The sequence below is a fragment of the Rattus norvegicus genome, chromosome 9, assembly GCF_021556685.1.
Source record: "Rattus norvegicus strain SHRSP/BbbUtx chromosome 9, alternate assembly SHRSP_T2T, whole genome shotgun sequence".
Taxonomy (NCBI): domain Eukaryota; kingdom Metazoa; phylum Chordata; class Mammalia; order Rodentia; family Muridae; genus Rattus; species Rattus norvegicus.
Genome location: NC_141542.1, coordinates 53,941,997 through 53,959,726, shown reverse-complemented (window position 1 = coordinate 53,959,726; position 17,730 = coordinate 53,941,997). Strand labels below are relative to the sequence as shown.

The 17,730-nt window shown below is 51.2% G+C and overlaps 2 protein-coding genes across 4 annotated transcripts; both read left to right on the top strand.

Annotated features, from left to right (window-relative positions):
- The first annotated feature begins 295 nt into the window (after positions 1-295).
- Positions 296-8,687, top strand: Ankrd39 (ankyrin repeat domain 39). Of its 2 annotated transcripts, none has more exons than XM_087567048.1 (4): positions 296-434; positions 4,403-4,506; positions 5,249-5,462; positions 8,008-8,687. In XM_087567048.1, exons 1-4 carry the CDS (start codon positions 335-337, stop codon positions 8,091-8,093), a joined length of 504 nt encoding a protein of 167 aa, XP_087423174.1. In that variant the 5' UTR covers positions 296-334; the 3' UTR covers positions 8,094-8,687. The 2 variants fall into 2 exon arrangements, with proteins under 2 accessions (XP_087423174.1, NP_001128486.1); NM_001135014.1 differs by having other exon boundaries at positions 303-434; positions 5,249-5,452; positions 8,033-8,687.
- A 3,148-nt stretch (positions 8,688-11,835) lies between these two features.
- Ankrd23 (ankyrin repeat domain 23) lies at positions 11,836-17,239 on the top strand. 2 transcript variants are annotated; one of them, NM_001108211.2, is made up of 9 exons: positions 11,836-11,916; positions 13,121-13,267; positions 13,468-13,596; positions 14,712-14,837; positions 15,012-15,110; positions 15,203-15,301; positions 15,404-15,502; positions 15,609-15,707; positions 15,784-17,239. In NM_001108211.2, the coding sequence occupies exons 1-9, from the start codon at positions 11,890-11,892 to the stop codon at positions 15,877-15,879; spliced, it is 921 nt and encodes a 306-aa protein (NP_001101681.1). In that variant the 5' UTR covers positions 11,836-11,889; the 3' UTR covers positions 15,880-17,239. The 2 variants fall into 2 exon arrangements, with proteins under 2 accessions (NP_001101681.1, XP_087422169.1); XM_087566043.1 differs by having other exon boundaries at positions 11,862-12,207.
- The last annotated feature ends 491 nt before the right edge of the window (positions 17,240-17,730 follow it).

Below are 17,730 nucleotides of genomic sequence, written 5' to 3'. Positions count from 1 at the left end.
GGGCCAAGATGCCTGGTCCCCACACCCTACAAGGCGCGGTTGCATGAACCGTCCCGCCTCCTCCCTGGGTGCGCAGCGGATCCCCGCTCCTTTGCTCCTCCTTGTGCTTTGTTAGCCTCGGGCGCCCTCTGGTGGTAGCAGGGCAGCAAGGCTCAGTCTATCCTGCCACACTTCGCCACTCTCATTGGTTGCTAAGCTAAGGTCTAAATGCAGGATTGGTTTCCCTGGGCGAGAAGGCGGGACTCGAAGGTCAACTACGGACGTGGAGTGGTCAGCCTGGGACGAAGGGGTGGGCATTCCGTAGGAGCGCGTGGCTGCAATCCCGGCAGCCGGGATGGCGGCACCTCAGTCGTGCGCGGATGGCTCCTGCTGCTCGCACCCTGGTGCGGTGCCCGGGGTACAGCAGACACTGGAAGAGATGGACTTCGAGAGGGGTGAGAGGGGTGAGGCGGCCGCGTGGCCGGCGGCGGGCAATCTCCAGCCCCATCTCCGGGAACGTGGACTGAAGGAGGCCTCGAACCGAGTTTGGAGCTTCCGGGCCTGGTGCAGGAAGGCTGGCTTCAAAGCACGGCAGGAAGCCCCTCAGCCACTCCGTCTCGAGTGCGGACGGGTAAATTGAGGCATTGGTTTCTGAACTGGGTCTGGAGACCAACCCAGCAGGAGACAGCCTGGTGACAGAGGAGCTAGGGAAAGAATCTGCAGTTGGTGGTTTGTATCCACCTGGGAGGTCAGGGGAGCTGGCCCTTGCTGATCTCGGGTGAGCGCACACGTTTTAGCTATGACAGTGATCTCCAAAGAGATGACTGCATCTTTACCTGTGGAGCGAAGGGGGTGTAACTGTTTTGTCCAAGATTATACGGAGATTTTTGCCGTTTAGCAGCGCTCCCTGTTTTCTGTGCCTTGTTACTTCGGGTAGTTTGTGCAGCTGTAGCAAGGTTGTCATCCGTGGAGGACTGGTGATACACAAGTCTGCGATAACACTTGACGGTTAACCTGCGCTGTTCCTCTGTGCTTCTGCTACTGCCATCTTTTTTTTTTTTTTTTTTTGGTTCTTTTTTTTTTTTTCAGAGCTGGGGACCGAACCCAGGGCCTTGCGCTTCCTAGGCAAGCGCTCTACCACTGAGCTAAATCCCCAACCCCTGCTACTGCCATCTTTTGGGCTAGGGACATAATAGGACACCCCACCTCCTCTCATGCCCTCTTGCAGTGTTTTCTCCTCCCTGCCTTTGGAAAATCGCAAATGAGAGGATTATTACATTTACACCTTTTTAAATTTAAAGATTATTTATGTGCATTTTCCCCCGTATGCATGTCTGTATACCACACGTGCCAGGAGCTCATAGAAGCTAAGAAAAAAAAAAAAAAAGGGCATCAGATTCCCTGGAATTTCAGTTACAGATGGCCTTGAACAGGGGAGCTGAAAACCAACCCGGGTCCTCTGTAGACCAGCCAGAGCTCTTAACTGCTGAGCCATCATCTCTCCAGCACTTCCTATTGCTATAAGTTCTCCAAGCCAAACTGACTGTTGTGGCCTCCAGAGGTCTGTTTCTATACCTTATTATGGTTCTCACCCTTGCAGCGGTCTCCTTTACAATTCTAAAATATGCAAGCCCTTTGTCTCATGACTTCATCCGTTTTGTTGGCTAGCCACCTTCAGGCTGACTGAAGCTTTTCCACCAGCTCTCAGTTCCATGACACCTCTTCAGGGAACCCCTCCTTAAGCCTTAGTGAGTCCTCAACCTGGAGACAGTTATGCCCAGTTTAGGTCTAGAGACATTTTTGGGTGTCACAGCTATCCTGACATGCACAGGCTGGCTCCCTGTTACAACAAGAGGATCTGGCTCAAAATGTCAGCCGTGCCTCTGTTGAGAAAAAAAAAAAAAACACCTCATCATATTCAAAGCTCTGGTTACTCTGTTACATTAGCGCTTTGCTCTCATTGTAGCAGTTTGGATTGACTCAAAGGCTGAGATGGAAGGTCACAAGTTCAAGGCCAGACAGGGCAGAGCTACATAGTGAGACACTTTGTCTCAGAAATAGATTGTTATCACCTGCTGCAATGTTGTCAGCTAATTCTTTTATTATTTATTTTCCACATGTGATAAAGATACGCACCTATTATGTGATTTTTTTTCTGTAGAGCATGTTTTTTAGTTATTTTTAAAAATTGATGAAAGCCTTTGACTTCTTTTTTTTTTTTTTTTTTTTGTTCTTTTTTTTTCGGAGCTGGGGACCGAACCCAGGGCCTTGCGCTTCCTAGGCAAGCGCTCTACCACTGAGCTAAGTCCCCAACCCAGCCTTTGACTTCTTTAGTCAAAGACTTTTTAAAAAATATTTATTTTATGTATATGAGGACACTGTTTCTGTCTTCAGGCACACCAGAAGAGGGCATCAGATCTCATTACAGATGGCTGTGAGCCACCATGTAGTTGCTGGGAATTGAACTCAGAACCTCTGGAAGAGCAGTCAGTGCTCTTAACTACTGAGCCATCTCTCCAGCCCTCCAGCTATGTTTTTTAGTTTTTAATCTCTTTGTTTTGGTGACTTTCATTGTGTGTGTATGTGTGTCTATGTTTTGTTTTGTTGGTCCGCCCTTCCCTACCCCCAAACCACAGGTCTCACTGGCTGTCCTGGAACTCATTTTTCAGACTAGGCTGAACTCAAACTCACAGAGAGCCATCTGCCTCTACTTTCCTGGTGCTGGGATTAAAGGTGTACACCATCACTGCCAGGCCCTAGCAACTACTCTTAACTGCTGAGCCATCTCTTTGATTTTATATATATACAAATTATGTACACATATGTTTAACGTGTGTGGCTGTTTTGCCTGTATTTATGCACTATGTATGTGCCTGGTCAGAAGAGGAGATTGGGTCCCTGGAAGCTGGAGTTACAGATGGTTGTGAGCCACCTTATGGGTGCTGAGAATCAAATCCAGGTCCTCTAGAAAAGCAGCAGTTCATGAACCATCTCTCCAGCTCTGATCGTTGTTATTGTTTTGTTTTTTGAGACAGCATCTCATTGTGTAGCTCTGCCTGTCCTGGAACTCACTCTGTAGACCAGGCTGTCTACACCCTGAACACCCAGAGATCTACAGGCCTCTGTCTCCCAAGTGCTGGCATTATAGGTGTGTGCCACCATGCCTACATTCTGATTATCTTTATTTCTGTATAATTCTTATCTTGTCAACCGGTATCTTTTTCATTTATGGGAACAGAGGAAACTCCGAGTGAATGTTGACATGAGCAGGACATGTTAAGGACCAGAGCCTCCGACCTATGGGGAAATGGCACACACAGACACACACACACCAGGGGTCTAGGCTTAGAGGGACAGAAAATCCTTCCTCTGGTCCATATGCAGATGTTGACAATGTGTGCAGAAAATATCCACTATTTCTCTCCCTGAATGTTTATGACCTTAAGATAGCTCCCCTACAGAGACCTCTCCTGCTGAAATTAGTTGTGCTCGCCTCCTTGCTCAACTGCATGTAATAACCCCACCTCCTTGCTCAGCTGTATGGAATAGCCCCGCCTACTTGCTCAGCTGTATGGAATAGCCCCGCCTCCTTATTCAGCTGTCTGTAACAACCCTGCCTCTTTGATACAGTAACCTTGGGTAGCCATTCAACTGTATCTAATAACCATGCTGAGCTCCTGGGATGCTGCAGTTCCCGTTCAGAGTCCACCAGTCCCAGTTTCCCAGCTTCTATGTGTGTCTGGGCTCCCTATATCAGTAAGGTTGAGTTTCTGGAGCCATACAAGGACAGGGCACCAGGCACCGGTCCCAGCTAGCGTACCTCTCTGTGATAACTTTTTAGAAGTATGTCGGTATCTGTTCCCTTCATGTTTCCTTATCTCTTTTACCCGTCACTTTGTGCTGCATTGTGAGTAAACTAAGCTACTAGTTAATGCTCTCACCAGCTGGGTTTGTAGTCTTGGTCGACCTATTTGTGATCATTTTACTCCAATAATTTTACCCGGTTTTTAATTAGGACAGGTGGGGTGTCAGGGTGTGAGCTGTGATGTCAGAGGGGACTTGGTAGACTCGGTTTTGCCCTTCCACTGTGTAGGTGGAATGGACTGAACTCAGGTAGTTAGGCTTGGTAGTAGGAACTTGACCTGCTGAGCCACTGTTCCTTGATCCTCGTATTGAGACAGGGCTTCTCTGTGTAGCCCTGGCTGTCCTGGAATTCACTTTTATGACAGGTCCAGATTACAATAGTCTTCGCATGGAATTCTTGCTTGCTTCCTGGGGGTAATATCGATATAGCAGCTCAAGCTTTAACTTAGAGATGTTGAAACTTCAGTCAAAAGGTAGAAGCAATGCTTTCAAAATAAATAAAAAGGAAAAGAAAAAACGTCATATCACTCTGCTCAGAGCTTTGAATGCCTTTCTGCAGGAATCTGGTCGGCCGCCCTGAATGGAGACCTGGGCCGAGTGAAGCATTTCATCCAGAAGGCCACAGACCCTAGCCAGCCAGACTCTGCTGGCTACACTGCACTGGTGAGCTCTGGGAGAGGCTTAACTCTGGGCTGCTGCTCCCTTCCCTTTATTTCCAGGAAGGCCCTGGTGTGTGTGTGTGTGTGTCCCTCTCGCCTCCCCCTTCCTCCCCTCTTGTGTGTGTGTCCCTCTCCTCTCTTCCTCCCACTCCCTTTCTCTTTGTGTGAGTGTGTGTGTGTGTGTGTGTGTGTGTGTGTGTGTGTGTTCCACCATGTGAGGTCTGGGTGTAGAACTTAAGCCATCAGACTTTGCGGTAAGTGCTTTCACCAAACGAGTCGTCACACTAGTTCACTGGTTTTTTGTAGTTGTTGTTTCGTTCGTTTTGGTCTTTTGTCAGGATTCACTCTGTGGTCCAGGCTGTCCTTGCAGTCACTCTCCCTCTTGGGTACTGAGAATCTGTAGTACATGCCACCTCACCCAGCTTTAAAATTTGTTGTTCTGTCTCTTGAAATAGGCTGTCACAGAATCCAGATTAGCCTTGAACTTGTCGTTGATCCCCCTGCCTCCTCCCAAGTGCTGGGATTCCAGACACAGGCCTGTGCCACCGTGACCACTAAGCACCCCCCACCTACATTGCATTTTTAGCCACCCTTCGCTTTTAACTCTGGCCACATCCTGAGCAGCTGGGTATCTTAATTAGTGGAAGGGCACAGCGTTTCCGACACTGCCCCCTGGCTCTTAGCCTCCCAACGCCTTGTCACCTGCCAGGACTTTGCCACCTGACTTCAGTCTCTGACCTTTGCAGCACTATGCTAGCCGCAATGGGCACTATGACGTTTGCCAGTTTCTGCTAGAAAATGGAGCAAAGTGTGATGCCCGGACCAACGGGGGCGCCACGGCTTTGCACCGGGCCAGCTACTGTGGGCACACGGAAATCGCACGGCTGCTGCTTTCCCATGGGTCCAACCCCCAGCTGGTGGACGATGACGGCATGACCAGTCTACATAAGGTATGTCGCTGTCTCCTTCAAGCCTTTTTCTCTTTAATCTTGTACTGCTTTTTTTTTTTCTTGTTGCTTTGCTGTGACCAAAAATATTTTTTTTTAAAAGATTTATTCATTTATTATATATAAGTACACTGTAGCTGTCTTCAGACACACCAGAAGAGGGCATCGGATCTCTTTACAGATGGTTGTGAGCCACCATGTGGTTGCTGGGAATTGAACTCAGGACCTCTGGAAGAGCAGTCGGGTGCTCTTAACCTCTGAGCCATCTCTCCAGCCCCAAAAATATTATTTTTATTTACTTTTTTTTTTTCTTTTTTTCGGAGCTGGGGACCGAACCCAGGGCCTTGCGCTTGCTAGGCAAGCGCTCTACCAGTGAGCTAAACCCCCAACCCCTTATTTACTTTTTTTTGAGACAAAGTCTATGTTATCCTGGTTGGCCTACAACTCTACTCTGTAGACCAGGCTGGCTTTGAACACACAGAGATCTGTTTGCCTCTGCCTTCCAACTGCTAAGATTAAAGACAGGGCGCCAGGCAGGCTGGGACCTCCACTCAGGAGGTTAAAGGGCTCTAGAAATGCCCTCAGACCCGTAGGTATGTGCTGTAGGTGACTGAAATGCCCTCACACCCGTAGGTATGTGCTGTAGGTGACTGTAAACCCCCCAAGTTGAACCGTCACAGAGGGCACTGTGGAGAACAGGAAATAAAGGCAAGGAAAGACCACCTGGAATCTTCCGCCTCACCTCCCTCACCTGCCACCACTTTAGGAAAACGGCTCCCTCACCGTCTTCTCACTACAGAAACTGGTTCCCCCACTCAGTGACAAGCTGTGAAGCTTCCTGAGGAGTCAGCTTTATGAAACCAGCACTGCTTTGCCTCTCTCTGCCACCACTTTGGAGAGTCCCGGGTCATAGACAGGATTATCATTTTGGGGGCTCAGTATTCTACACCCTTTCTCCAGGCATCCACTTTACCAATTGCTCCCTCCCTCTTTCTCTCCAACTGTCTGTCTGTCCATCTGTCCGTCTGTCTGTGTCTAAGCTCTGGGGATTGCTAGGTTTGTGCTCTCCCACTGAACTCTATGCCCAGCCCACATATGCATCTTAGAGACTTGATTTATGCATATGCGTATAGAGTCCCTCCTTATCCCAACACCAACTTCTAAGTTTGAAGCCAGCCTGGTCTACACAGAGAAACCCTATCTTGGGGTGAGGAGGAGGGTTCCCACCAAGCCCTACCCCAGAGGCTGGCTTTTTCCAAGTCCAAGGAGCTCATCCTACCAAGCCATCTGGGTTTGGCTCCTGCCGGCTTCCTGTTGTGAGCTCCTAACCTTGACTCGTGCATTCAAACTCTGTTAAGTCTTTTTATCCCCGTGTACTCACTGTCACTGTGTGTCACAAACTATCCCCTGAATAGCTGTTCCCCAACTCCCTCTGCTCCCCTTCTTTGAGACAAGCCCCCCACCCCACCCTGCCCTTCCCAGCAGAGTTTTGTTTTGCTGCACTGGCTAACCTGGAACTCCCTAATGCAGATCAGGGTGTTCTCAAACATGTGGCAGATAGGGCTTACAGGTTAACTTTGGGCACCACAGGTCCTGCCTTGAGTTCCTGCCTTGACTTCCCTTCACGGTGAGCAACACCAACCCCAGGAAATAAAGCCTGACCTCCCCAAATTGCATTTGGTCACAATGTTTCCTCACAGCAGTAGAAATGTAACCCAGGCACCTGTTCATCCTGAGCTTGAGGTCCGTCTCTCACCAGGGGCAGCAGCTGGGCCTTCTTGTGTTTAACCTATAGCCTTAGCACATGCCCTAGGCACTTACTGAAATCCAACTGCCTGAACAGCTGGCTGTTGGGTTTTGTTAGATACCTCCTAGGCGTAGAAGCTTGGGTCTTGTCTTTTTTTAAAGAAATACTTGTCAGGACTCGTCAGTGGTGCGCACAAGCCTTTAATCCCATCACTGCAGATCTGAGTTTGAGGCCAGCCTGGTCTACAGAGTGAGCTTTGGCTGGGGTGGGGGTAGTTTCCAGTGTAGCTCAGTGGTAGGAAGCCTGACGTGCACAAAGACCAAAGACGACCCAAACATGGCTGCTCACACCTGTAATTCCAACCCTCGGAAAGCCGAGGCAGGAGGATTGCCAAATTTCAAGGCCAGTCAGTTTCACGAAGAGAGTTCCAGAAGAGAAGGAACCGAACCACAGCTGATGCTGAGTAGCTTCCCAGACAGCCCCAGGGCTTCACAAACCTTCGGGTCAGGGAGGCGTGGGGCCTTGGTGGCCTTTGGAAGTGTGCTTACACACCTGGGCTCCTGTGCCAGGAGACATTGTCAGAGCAAGCAGGTTCTAGAAGGAGGAATAAGAAGGTGCAGGGCCCAGCTCCGGTTTGCCTTTTCATTAATCTCTCTCTCTCTCTCTCTCTCTCTCTCTCTCTCTCTCTCTCTTGTCTCTCTCTCTCTTGTCTCTCTTGCCTGTCTGTCTCTCTCTTTCTCTCCCTCTCTCTTGTCTCTCTTGTCTGTCTGTCTGTCTCTCTCTCTCTCTCTCCCTCTCCCTCTCCCTCTCCCTCTCCCTCTATCTCCCTCCCCCAGGCTGCCGAGAAGGGTCATGAGGACATTTGCTCCCTCCTGTTACAACACAGCCCAGCCCTGAAGACTGTCCGGGATCGCAAAGCACGCCTAGCATGTGACCTGCTGCCCTGCAACAGTGGCCTGTGGGACCTGCTGGCCAGCTGAGGCTCCTCCTCCTGTGTCTGGCTGCCCTTGAAGGGTGCACAGACTAGCTCTCCCTGCCCCCAACTTGTACCAACCGCATCGTGCTGCCGGGACCAGGGCCGGAATGCCCTGAAGAGCCCGGTCTGGCCAGTGTGGCAGCCGGCAGGGGAAGACTTGGGAGCCTAGACAGGCGATCATATAAGCGAATCCATGTAGAGATACATAGCCATTTGAAAGAAAATAAAGCTCATCTCTTGATGTCATCCCACGGACAAAGATGAATTTCAAAATGCAGCATTCGGAAGCTAAAAACACAAAACTTTGAAGTATTAGAGAAAACATGGGGCTGGAGAGACGGCTCAGTGGTTTAGAGCACTGACTGCTCTTCCAGAGGTCCTGAGTTCAAATCCCAGCAACCACATGGTGGCTCATAACCATCTGTAATGGGATCTGATGCCCTCTTCTGGTGTGTCTGAAGACAGCTACAATGTACTTATATATAATAAATAAATCTTGGGAAAAAAAGAAAAAAGGAAGCTGTTTCCGGCTGACTGAGCTTGGTGCAGGGTTCTTTTAAGCCCTCAGGGCCCCCGTCTGAGAGATGCAAAGGACTGCCTCACGGTTGCTCTGGGACATGGGAAGTCTGCAGACAGCACTCTCATGAGTGCACGCACTACGTCACAAGCAGCAGGGGGAGCACCGGATGCTCAGCCTGGCCTGGTAGTGCAGTCCTGGAACACCAGCTGTGCTCACCCGTTGTTCAAGGCCAGCCTGGGCCTCAGGTAAAAAGAGGGGCATAGCTCAGTGGTAGGATGTTTGCCTGACATGCAAAAGCCCTGGGCTTGATTCCTGATACAGTGCGATAACAGTGCCAGGACCTCACAGTCTAACCAACGCTAGCCTTTATTCCCGATGTTCAGTTCTAGTAGTCCGACCTTTGCAACTGTGCAACTGTCCAGGTGTGGCTGCACACACCTTTAATCTCTCCGAGCTCCAGGCCAGCCAGAGCTACAGAGACCCTGTCTCTAAACCTCACATAATCATAACTGCTCTCCTGTTTGTCTTGCGTTGATTACTGGTGAGGCTGCACGCCTGTCTCTGACCTCCCAACTATGCCCATTCCAAATGTTTTTGCTAGGCTGGAGAGATGGCTCAATGGTTAAGAGCACTGCTCGTCCGGAGGTCCTGGTTTCAATTCCCAGCAATTCCCTCTGGGCGTTGTCTGTACATATAGAAACATAACGTACATATTGTCTAATGTATATTAAAATTCTTTGTCATGCCATGGCTTGCCTTGAGCAGGCTGGCTTCTGGTCATGGAAACTGGCACACACACTGTAGATGGCAGTTTAGCAATCCCTGTTTAACTGTGTCCAGCTAATCATTGACCTCTCTGTAGCAACCTAGGCAGATCCATCTTTGATACAAAAGTGTCTGCTTACAGACTCATTTACAAACTTTGCAGGAAAGCACAAGGCCCTGGATCCCCCAGCACTGACTGAGAGACTCACTGAACTATGCTGTATATTTAAAAAAAAAAAAAAAAGAGCACCAGGCCTTGAGGCTGATGTAATCCCAGCACTCGGGAGCTTAGGCAGTGTTACCAGTTAGAGGCTGGTCTGAGCAACAGTGTGAGACTCTGTGTGTGTGCACGCGTAAGTGCAGAGATGGGTTCGGGAGGGCTAAGGAGAGGAACGACCGACCTACTGAGAGAAGACACAAACTGACTTGCTCCCTGGTATGAGGGTCAGGTGTCACCTATACCAAATGCTGGCGGCAGTGTGGGAAGAGTGCCAAGCTATTCGGAGTGACACTCTTCAAATATCGTGCTGTGAGGCACAAGAGGAAAGGTTGGGAAGACGTGTTTTCCCCTCAGGCCACTGAGGCAGCAATAATCACGTGGGTCTTTAGATTTATTTTAAAAATTAAGAATTATTATCTTGTTAATTTAGAGATAATAACAGTTAGCTTTGTATGGAACAAACTAGAATTTTCCTAAAATAAAAAAAAATTCCTTTGGTTGGATACAGAGTGGCCTAGCTGAACTTTTTGTTTTTTGTTGTTTTCTAGACAGGGTTTCTCTGTGTAGCCCTGGCTGTCCTGGAACTCACTTTGTAGACCTCAAACTCAGACCCACCTGCCCCTGCCTCTGCAGTGCTGGATTTAAAGGCTTACACCACCGCACCTGGCTGGCTCAGAAGAACTTTGAACCCCAGATCCTCTTTCCTTGGCCTGAGCGTAAGATGTTTGCTTGTTTGTGACAGGCTCTCTCTGTGTAGTAGTCCTGGGGTTTTTTTTTTTTTTTTGGAACTGACCATGTAGACCAGGCTGGCCTCAAATTCCCAGCAATGCTCCTGCCTCTGCCTCCAGAGTGCTCCGATCAAAGGCATGCACCACCTCTGCCCACCCGAGTATTGGAATAGCAGTCGCAAGCAACCAAACCCAGATGCTTCAAATGTAGGACAGTGGAAGGAGAGCTACTCCGACATTCTTATCTGCCTTCTCAGGAGTAACTGTTTCCCTCATCACCAAGGTTGTTTTTGCAAAGAAAGCATTCCCAGGCAGCTTTAAAAAACACTGTGCTGACCCTCCACGGTCTCTGGCCCTTTCAGCTACATATAAGTCTTGAGCTCACACGGTCATCTCTGTTGATGTTGCCTGTGCGAGAATCTTGTTTACTGGGTATCCGCTTTCCTCTCAAAGGTCAAGCTGGAATTCGGGGCACAGCAGAGTGAAAAGCATTCCAGGCTTCTGGAGAATTAAGTATTTGATTTTGTTGGCTAAGACCAGTTTGCTTCGTGGCTGGTTGTCACTGGTATTGACACAGACAGAGCAAGACCCAGAGCAGGTCTCAGTCCCCATGCCCCGTTGAAGGAAGAGCATGTTCCATGAAGAGTGTCTGATGTGGACCTGTAAGCTGATGACAGACTGGGCAAAAACACCATGTTGGCTGTCAGCCTGCTGAGGGACGAGTCTGGGAGGGAAGGGCAGCCTTGAGACTAGCCAGCTGGGAAATGGTATGAAGCCTAGTTTCATCTTGTAGCCCAGGAGAATTCCCAAGGCATTAGGTCAGCCTCTTCTGTTGTCCCTCCTGAGGTCCTCTGTAGGCTGCCAGCTTTGTGCTGGGGTGACAGCACCAGCCCTGGGTCCTTGCAGTATCTCAGGCAGCCAGATTTATACTGTGAACCTGGGCTCCTCACCAGTGGGCTCTAAACTGAAGAGTAAGAGATGTTTCCCCGGGGGCTGGAGAGATGGCTCAGTGGTTAAGAGCTCTAACTGCTCTTCCAGAGGTCTTGAGTTCAATTCCCAGCAATCACATGGTGGCTCACAACCATCTGTAATGGGATCCGATGCCCTCTTCTGGTGTGTCTGAAGACAGCTACAGTACACTCATATACATTAAATAAATAAATCTTAAAAAAGTTTCCCTTGGGTCTGGCCCAGGGATCCCAGCCCATTTGGTGGTAAAATGGCTCCCTGTTAGATGTGGGGTGTGGCAGGTGCAGGGTAGTGGGAGTCTGAGGAGATTGCCGACTCAGTGGCTCCAAACAGCTCCTTTTCCCGCCCCCAGCGGGCCACATTCCCAGACCTGTATTTTGGTTAGTGTGACAGAGCCCCAGAGTCATCTGGCCTGGGCACAGGTTTTGTCGCTCCCCACCCCCAAGAGAGCTCTCTCCCATAAAAGAGCTGAGCTCACTTGGTCCCAGGTGCTCATGGAGAGCAAGGGGGGGACCATGGACTTCATCAGCATTCAGCAGTTGGTAAGGATGTGAGTGGAGGGCGGGTGACTGCCGAGAAATCTGTATAAGACGCAGGGACCCTGACCATGGCCAGAGCAATGAAATCTTTCTGGGAGCTGAGGGTCAGGTCTCAAATGACGGGTGTCAGGAGAGGAAGGACAGATGGGAAGAAGCTGGGTCATAGATGACGGGAAAACAAGTTACCGAGTCTTTGTTTAGCTTGGTGAATGTGGTTCTGGGGCCCCATCTTGGGGCCTCACACATGCCAGGTTAGCACTCCTAACGCTCGATCTGGATGGTGGAAAGGAAATGGTAAGTACCCTGGAAGCCATGGGTAGAGCTGTACATACAGTTCCTTTAGGTCAAGCAACAGGGTAGTCCGGATTGAACTTCCCAGAGGGTCTGGCCATGTTAGGGGTGCTGTTGGGTTCCCTGGGGAAGTAAGAGAAACAGCCTTTGGCAGTGTGGCTGTGTGATGTTGGTGACACCGGGCATGGAGGCATGAGGCACACACATGCCTCACTCTGGTACGGTGGCCCCGCTGGCTCCCTCGGGGAAGTAGACAGCAAAGCTGGGTCCGAGAGGCTTGAGGTTGTGAGAGTGACTCACACCTGTCTCTCTTTTCTCTCAGCATCTGCACCCCCTGTGTTCTCCAGCTCCCTGGGTGTCTGCTAAGGGAATGGGTAGGCTGCAGGGGGATGGTCTCTGAGCGCATTTAACAGAGGCAGAAACATAATTTCTCTTAAGACCCAAGGGCTGAAAGCAGGGATTTGGAATTTGACCCAGGAGCCTCTCTTCTTTAAGCTCGGGTCAGGTGGCAGTGTGGCATAACCCCTCAGGAATCTGGGGGTAGAAGCCCAGGGTGGAAGCTAAGGTGTCGCCTGGCATGAACACAGCAGTATAAATAGACCCCACCTCCCTCAACTCTCTGATCTGCTGATGGGGCAGCCAGTCATTTCCCCTGGGCCTTGGCCATTGCCACAGTTGGTGAAAACTGCAGGTGGCGTGTGTGTGTGTGTGTGTGTGTGTGTGTGTGTGTGTGTGTGTGTGTGTGTGTACCAACAGCACAGCCCACCAGGAAGTGTTCAGCAGTAAGAGTCAGACTGACTCCAGGTTCACAACTGGCCTTTGCATGCCAGGCCTCAGCTATCCTAATGCCTTGCCACTGATTTCAAAGCATCCCTACAGTGGTTCCGATCGGTAATCTATCCTACTTGTCCTGCAGGTAAGTGGAGAAAGAGTTGGCAGGAAAGCGTTGGAGTTTGGCCGTGGAGTTCCTGATCCTGGTGGCTGGCCTAGTGGCTGGACGCTGGGACCCCAAGAGGCTGTGGCCTGGGAGAAACTAAAGTTGGAGGAAGAGAAGAGAAAGAAAGTGAGTGTTCTAGGGATGGGACTGATGAGAGAGGGGCAGTGTGGGTATCTATGAGCAATGAGGGCCTAGAGCCCACGGCCATTGTCAGCCAGCCAAAGCCACTGGTGCTTCCTCAGAGCAGAAATAGTTTAGTCAGCAGCCTGCCCCAAGTCCCTACCCCCTGTGGCTGATGTCTGGCTTGGGTACCTCTTCTGCCCTAGCTGGAAAGATTTAACAGTTCCAGACTGACCCTGGACAACCTGACAGACTTGGAAAACTTGATTCAGAGACGAAGAAAAAAACGACAGAGACACAAAGTCCCCCCCAGGGAACCTGAGTCTGGGGCTGAGGTGAGTGAGAGGGTAGAGCTGGTGTCCCAGAGCACAGATGGCCTCCCATCCTGGGGGCCCGAGAGGAACGGATGCAGGGGCTGCAGCTGCACAGCCGTCACATTGGGAGCTGCATGGAATGCGGATGATCCCAGTGCATTCCTCAGAGCACTGTAGAAGCTGCTTGGCTTCTTATGACAGGACACCTGCGAACCTAAGGGCTTATCTGGACTCACCCTTTCAGAGTATAGTTCACTGATGTGGAGGGCACACAAGAGCAGAAGCTCGAGGGAGCTGTCACACAGCAAACCACAGGCAGGAAGCAGAGGAGAGCGTCCTGCTGTCATGGACATTTGTGACGCACCATGTAGGTGCTAGGGATTGAACCTGGATCTACTGCAAGAGCAAGTGCCCTTAACCGCTGAGGCCCTCTTCAGCCCCAGTGCTTTCTGGAGCTTGCTTTCTCCTTTTTCTTCAGCCTAGGACCCCAGGCCACCAAATGGTTTCACTCACACTTCAGGTGGTTTGCCTCAGCTAGCCTAATCCAGATACTCTCTCCCTGACGTGTCCAAGAGCTTGTCTCCTACAGGATTCTAGATCCTGTCAAATTAACAGAATCAAACATCACAGGCAGCTAGCTGTGACGAAGGGCTGGCCACTGGGGACTTAGCCACACAGACGGGTGATTCCAGTTTGTTCGGGAGCTTAGGTAATGTTTTTAGCAGGGCTGCCCTTCAGCATCCACTCATTGCTCAGCTTCCTGAGGCTGCTGGCACTAGTGCCCCTGGTCTGTAGACAAATCACCCACCTGTACCTTTGGCTCATGTCCCATGTGTCTGCCTGTGCCCAACACCCATGACATAAGGGCATCTTACCCCTAGAGTAGGGCAAGGGGTCTGCCCTCGTCTGATTACAAGTGTAATGACCGTGTTTCCAAGAAGGTCACATCCAAAAGCAGTGGGGTTAAGACTCGGCACGTGCACTAGGGCAGAGGCACAATCGGCACCTAACACTTCCCACTCTAAGTCTCCCAAACCAGAATCAAACAGGACAGGTGCGCTGGGCTAGGCTGGTGAGATAGCCGGGGGCAGGTGTCTCTGTGCTTGGGGACCTAGTTCTGTCCTGTTCTCATCCAGCCTCAGCCCCAGGTCCCACTGGAGCCGGTGGGCCTGGAAATGTTCCTGAAGGCAGCTGCCGAGAATCAGGAGGCCCTGATTGACAAGTACCTGGCAGACGGAGGGGACCCCAATGCCCATGACAAGGTAGGGAGGGTAGGCGAATGAGCTCATGAGACCTATGCCATCTTGAACACTTTTTAGTCCTCACCTGGGTGACTCTGATGACCTGTTCTAGGAATGGAGGGTGTGGCAGCAGGGGTGGGTTCCTCTAGGGAACAGCTCTGCTCTCTTGGCCTAATTTTCTGTCTACGCTCCCAGCTCCACCGCACAGCCTTGCACTGGGCCTGTCTGAAGGGCCACAGACAGCTAGTGAACAAGCTGCTAGCGGCAGGAGCTGCTATAGAAACTCGAGATTTGGTAAGTCTCAAGGGTGGTCCTCATTCATGATGAATGTGGTGGTACGACCCGTAACCCAGCAAGCCACAGCACTTTGATACCTTGCGTTGTAGCTGGACAGGACGCCTGTGTTCTGGGCCTGCCGTGGAGGACACCTGGACATTCTCAAGCAGCTGCTTAACCAGGGAGCTCAGATCAACGCACAAGACAAGGTGAGGGGCGGGTGCCTGCTCTGGGTGGTAACCTGTTAGGGCTTACCCTGCAAGAAGGCACAGACCAGATCCAGCACTGCACCCCACTTGCTTACCCTCTAGATCTGGAGCACCCCTCTCCACGTGGCAGTGCGCATGGGCCACTCAGACTGCCTGGAGCACCTCATTGAGTGTGGCGCCCATATCAACGCACAGGACAAGGTGGGTGACTTGGTGACCAAGCACTCTAAGACAGAGTGGAAGTCATGTGTGTGAGCCGCACATTCCTGCACTGGGTCCATAGCAGTGACTGCCTGCTCTCCCACAGGAAGGGGACACAGCACTCCACGAGGCAGTGCGCTACGGGCACCACAAAGCCACAAAGCTGCTGCTGCTCTATGGAGCCAAGCTAGGCATGAAGAATGGGGTGAGTGCCGACAGGGGAAGGTGAGGTATACCTGGCCCTCGGGGGAGGGAGACTGACCCAGTACCCTTGTTCACAGGCCTCCCTGACACCGGTGCAGCTGGCACGAGACTGGCAGAGGGGTATCCGGGAAGCACTCCAGGCCCATGTGGGGCATCCCCGCACCCGGTGCTGATGATGGGCACCTGCGGGTCACTCAGCCACCATTCCACACCCACAGACCACCCCTAAATGGTTCCCTACCCCAGTCCCAATTTGTCTCTGACTTTGCTTCCTTTCGGGCCTGAGGCAAGAGGTAGAGCAGACCTGGATTTAATTTCAGTGAGGAGCACTGTTCCCTGCCAGGGCTGGAGCAGGGACCACAGGGCAGCAAGAAACAAAGGGATCCAGATGAGGGCTAAGGCCAGGGCACAAGTGAGCAGACCAGCGCTACCCTCAGCTAGGTCTAGGCCTCGGTCTGCCAATCCTTAGGCCAGGAGACGGGTCTTGGCCTGTTCTCCTGTAAGCAGGCATTCAGATGTGGCCAGCAGCTGCATCCAGGGATGAAAGAAGCAGGCTGAGTGCCAGGCACTGGAGCAGGCACTTCTAACCTTTGGGCAGTGTTTCCCCTGGGACCTCATTCCTATCAGTAGCGACCCTGGTAGTGAGTGTGTGCAGTAGTTCTAGCCATCTCTAGTCTTCAGAGCTCTGAAAGGGTCCTGGCAGGCTGAGGGGCATGTCAGCAGGACTGAGGCCCCACTGAAGTCAGTACCTACCAGGTTGCCTCAGAAGCTGGAGAGTGAGGAGTTGGAACTAGTGTTACCCTAGGGAAACTACCTAAAGGCTTTGGGCAGGCCCGCTTGCTTCATGTGAGGGTCAAGCACCGGGTGCTGGGGATTGCTTGTGGCCCACTCAACTCCTGGGGCGGTGGCCCGCAACTCCAGCTTACCCTGAGGCCCTAATGCCCCCTGGTGCTGGAGAAAGCACCAGGACTAGGCTCTGTAGGCCCTGCACATGGAGTCCTGTACCTTGCTTTGGGACAATGCCAACAGTGTACATCCCTCTCCGGCCCCCTGTGCCAACTGGTGGTGTAAAGAGGACCTCACACAGGCTCCCCACATGGCTGCTTTTTCCTCCCAGCTCTGTTCCTAGCTTCACTGCTGGCAGGGCTGGCTCCTTAAATGCTAGGAAGTTGACTTAAAGAGCTGAAGCCGCAGCTGAGCGAGGGGCTGAAAGGTGGAGGCTCTGCCTCCCGCATGGAGCCCCCAGCTGACGCCCGTTTTGCAGCAGCTATTTTCTGATTAACTTTGGCCTCTCTGGCCATTGTTACTATGTGAAGAACCTGACTAGTGTTCCCCCCTAGGGGCACGTATCTTTCCATGGGGCAGGCCCTGCCCTGTTCATGCCAGCCAGCGTGCACCGCGACACTGGTGCCGTGGGCAACAGACATTCAAGACTACTCAATATGACGACTCCTCAGAAATAAGGACACTTGACACACAAAGCAACTTTTTATACAGATCAATGTTTTCTCATTAAACTGACTACTCACCACAGCCTGGTTGTCTAGTGGGGACTGGGAGGAGGCAGGATATTGGGCTACACAGCAGAAACCAATGCAATGGCCTCATCACCCTCAACTGCAAAGACTAAGATCATCACTATCCCAGTGGACAGCATGACATGGCATCAAGAGTGTGTGTGGGTGTGTGTGTATGTGTACATGCATTTGCATGTGTAAACGGGGACCGGCACATGGCTCAGGATCTCTGCTCCTTGATGGACAAGTTCAGAAAACCACACTTCTCAAACTTCAGCCGTTCTTAGAATCACTAAGTTTTAAAAATCCTGTCTGCTGCATGTGGCGGTGCACAATGTTAATCCCAGTACTGATAGGTCTTGCCTTTGAGTTCAAGGCCAGCCTAATCAATGAGGCAGCTCCAGACCAGCCAGGGCTGTACATTGAGACCTTGCTAAACAAAGTCCTGATGTTAGGTCAGGAGCCCTGAAGATGGGATTCAAGTATCGGTTGAGGACATGGTAATCT